Genomic DNA, 2,395 nt, shown 5'->3' with positions numbered 1-2,395 from the left:
CCAAAGTCCGGGTAAGATACTCTCATATGTGAGTCTATAGCCCCTCTTCCCGTATTGCATTGAATTTGCCTGTTGAGGTGTCTCTGTCTTCTGGGATATTATGCCCTCTTGTTTGCCAGGATATACCCAGCATCTAGCATAGCTCCTGGTATATAATGAAGGCTAATCATTGTTTTTAAAAATGAATTAGTGAATAAATTGAACATGAGCCATATTTCTTGAAAAACTAGTTCACTGGTTTTACATAGCAGAAAATAAACCTTTCTCCCTGACCTCATCTCAGTGGGGGTGCTTCCCCCCTTTTTTCATTTTTCATCAATGTTAGTCTATGATAACAAGCTCCTTTAAGACATAGGCAGGGGCCTGGAGGTGGGGGTGGGGATGGGATGTTGGGGAGCAGGCTTTGGGTTAAAGAGAGAGGGGGAGTTGGGAGGTAGAAATGGGGAAAAAATGTTGGTCTTAGTTATCTGCAAATACTAGACACATCTTGAGGGTGTTGTTCCTGACTCCTTACCAGCATTTTTAAAATTTAAATGGCTTTATAATTTTTCAAGTTGAAGGTTAGGAGACGCGACCAGTGAAGAAAAACAACTGTCCCAGCTCTAAGAAAGAGCCCTCTCTCCCCGCCAACCAAAGGCTGTCCTTGCAGCAGTCGGAAAGGACACTGTTACATCAGATTGAAAAATGTTTCTTTTTAAGCAGCTCCTTTCCTTTACACACAAAATGCATTTCATTTTGCCCTTATCATTTTGGTTCCAAGCTATGCCCACTCTGTAGAAGAGAGCATAACAAAACCATAATCCTAAATTATGATGAGCAAGGCCATCTTTTCTCTGATATATCTAGGTCACTGGTAAATAGAGATGTCAAAATAAGGCACTGAGAGACACCAGGGAAAAACAGAGGAAGCAGCTAATGACTTACTGTGTTTTGAACCACACTGGTGATGGCCGACAGCACGCCCCGAGACCCCGATGAAGGTGAAGTGGGCGGGCTTTCTGCGGGGCTCTGATCTGTGACCGCATCTGCTACTAAAGAGAAAAACATCCTTTCAGAGTTCATTTTGCTGATCTAAACTTCAAACTCTTCTCTATGTGCACACAGTGTAATACAGCCCAAATCCAAGAAGCCCCCAAATAAATACATCACTCACTTTGAGGGACGTCATTTTCGGTGTCAGGTTGGGCCTCTTCAGAAGAGCTAGAATTTACACTATGAATCCGTAGGGTGGCCCCTGCTTTTTCCTTGACTGCTGTCAATCCATGACCTATCAGAAAATAAAAATATGGCTCATGAATACAATATAAATCCACGGTCTGCAAATTCTATAGCTCATCTCCCAGAGCAGTTGTCAAGCCGTAGGTGTATATTCTGACTGTAAAAGAGTGTGGTGGTGAATAGCATAGATTCTGCGATCCCTCAGATGTGCTTCTAGTCTGAGCTCAGATTCACCATTGCCTAGTTGGTGACCTTGGAGAAGTTACCTAACCTCCCAGTGACTCAGTTTCTTCTTTGGGTTGTTATGAGGAGCAAATAAGAGAAACTTCTGTAAAGTACTCCCAGATGCTTTATTAGCCACTTTTGCTTCTCACGCTGTCTAACTAGCAACCTGGGATTCCAATCCTAAGATACTATCTGTGAATAGTGTCCTATTCTTATCTTCTTTACTGTTTTTCAAGCTTCTCAAGACAGGGATGCATCATCCACTTTTTGGTCAGGCCCAGCGCATTGTAGGTGCTCCATTGCTTTTTGGTGAATTGAAATTAGTTGAGCCTCAACATGCTCTTTCAATGTGTTCGTCATTCCCTTAGTACAGAGATCGGGTCTAGAGCCAAAGCATCAGAAACAAAAGGCAAGCTGGTGGGAAAACCAAAAAGGGAACCCGACTATGTTAAGCAGCTCTGACCATTGTCTTAAGCGGGAACAGTCCAAATACAAGCTATAAAAATAGTCAGCCAGGATGAAGGGCACTGGTTTTACTCCATCTGAGCAGGTACTGAATCTCTGTCCCCCAGACCCAGCACAGATGAGTATTCAGTAACTATCTGGTAAATACAGAGCTGAACTTCTCATCCCCTGCCTGCCCCAACACGCGCACGCGTGCACACACACACACACACACACATACATACACACGCCTTGGTTTGATAAATAGTCTTGCCTACATTTTATTCTGGGGCTTTTTTTCATCCTTAGAGGCTCTCATGACGAGCTATCATTTTTCTCAAAGTTCTCAAACTGAATGAAAAAGTTAATAGTCTACTGATGCTCCTAAGTAGCTGTGTGAGCGCTTGAAGGAGAAACAGCATGAGCTGCCACAGCACTCACCGCCCCCTCAGTGCTCTGGGAGAAAATGAAGGATTTCAGTCGAGACCTGGGCAACCTCAAGTTGTTA

At 43.5% G+C, this 2,395-nt stretch overlaps 1 protein-coding gene across 6 annotated transcripts in view; it reads right to left on the bottom strand.

The window, feature by feature from the left end:
- Nucleotides 1-2,395, bottom strand: part of FAM114A1 (family with sequence similarity 114 member A1) — a 61,865-nt gene that overhangs the window by 30,546 nt on the left and 28,924 nt on the right. For 4 of the 6 annotated variants that reach the window (XM_011365738.2, XM_011365722.2, XM_023534372.1 and 1 more), the window contains exons 4-5: nucleotides 1,154-1,267; nucleotides 925-1,031 (exon numbers count right to left, since the gene is read on the bottom strand). In XM_011365738.2, coding sequence (XP_011364040.1) covers nucleotides 925-1,031; nucleotides 1,154-1,267 — 221 coding nt within the window. Of the gene's footprint in view, nucleotides 1-924; nucleotides 1,032-1,153; nucleotides 1,268-2,395 lie in introns of those variants that run through there. The other 2 variants (XM_023534375.1, XM_023534393.1) reach the window with 2 other exon arrangements.

The sequence above is a fragment of the Pteropus vampyrus genome, unplaced genomic scaffold, assembly GCF_000151845.1.
Source record: "Pteropus vampyrus isolate Shadow unplaced genomic scaffold, Pvam_2.0 Scaffold5, whole genome shotgun sequence".
NCBI lineage: Eukaryota > Metazoa > Chordata > Mammalia > Chiroptera > Pteropodidae > Pteropus > Pteropus vampyrus.
The sequence above is the reverse complement of the archived record's forward strand: the minus strand, read 5'-3'. Positions and strand labels throughout refer to the sequence as shown.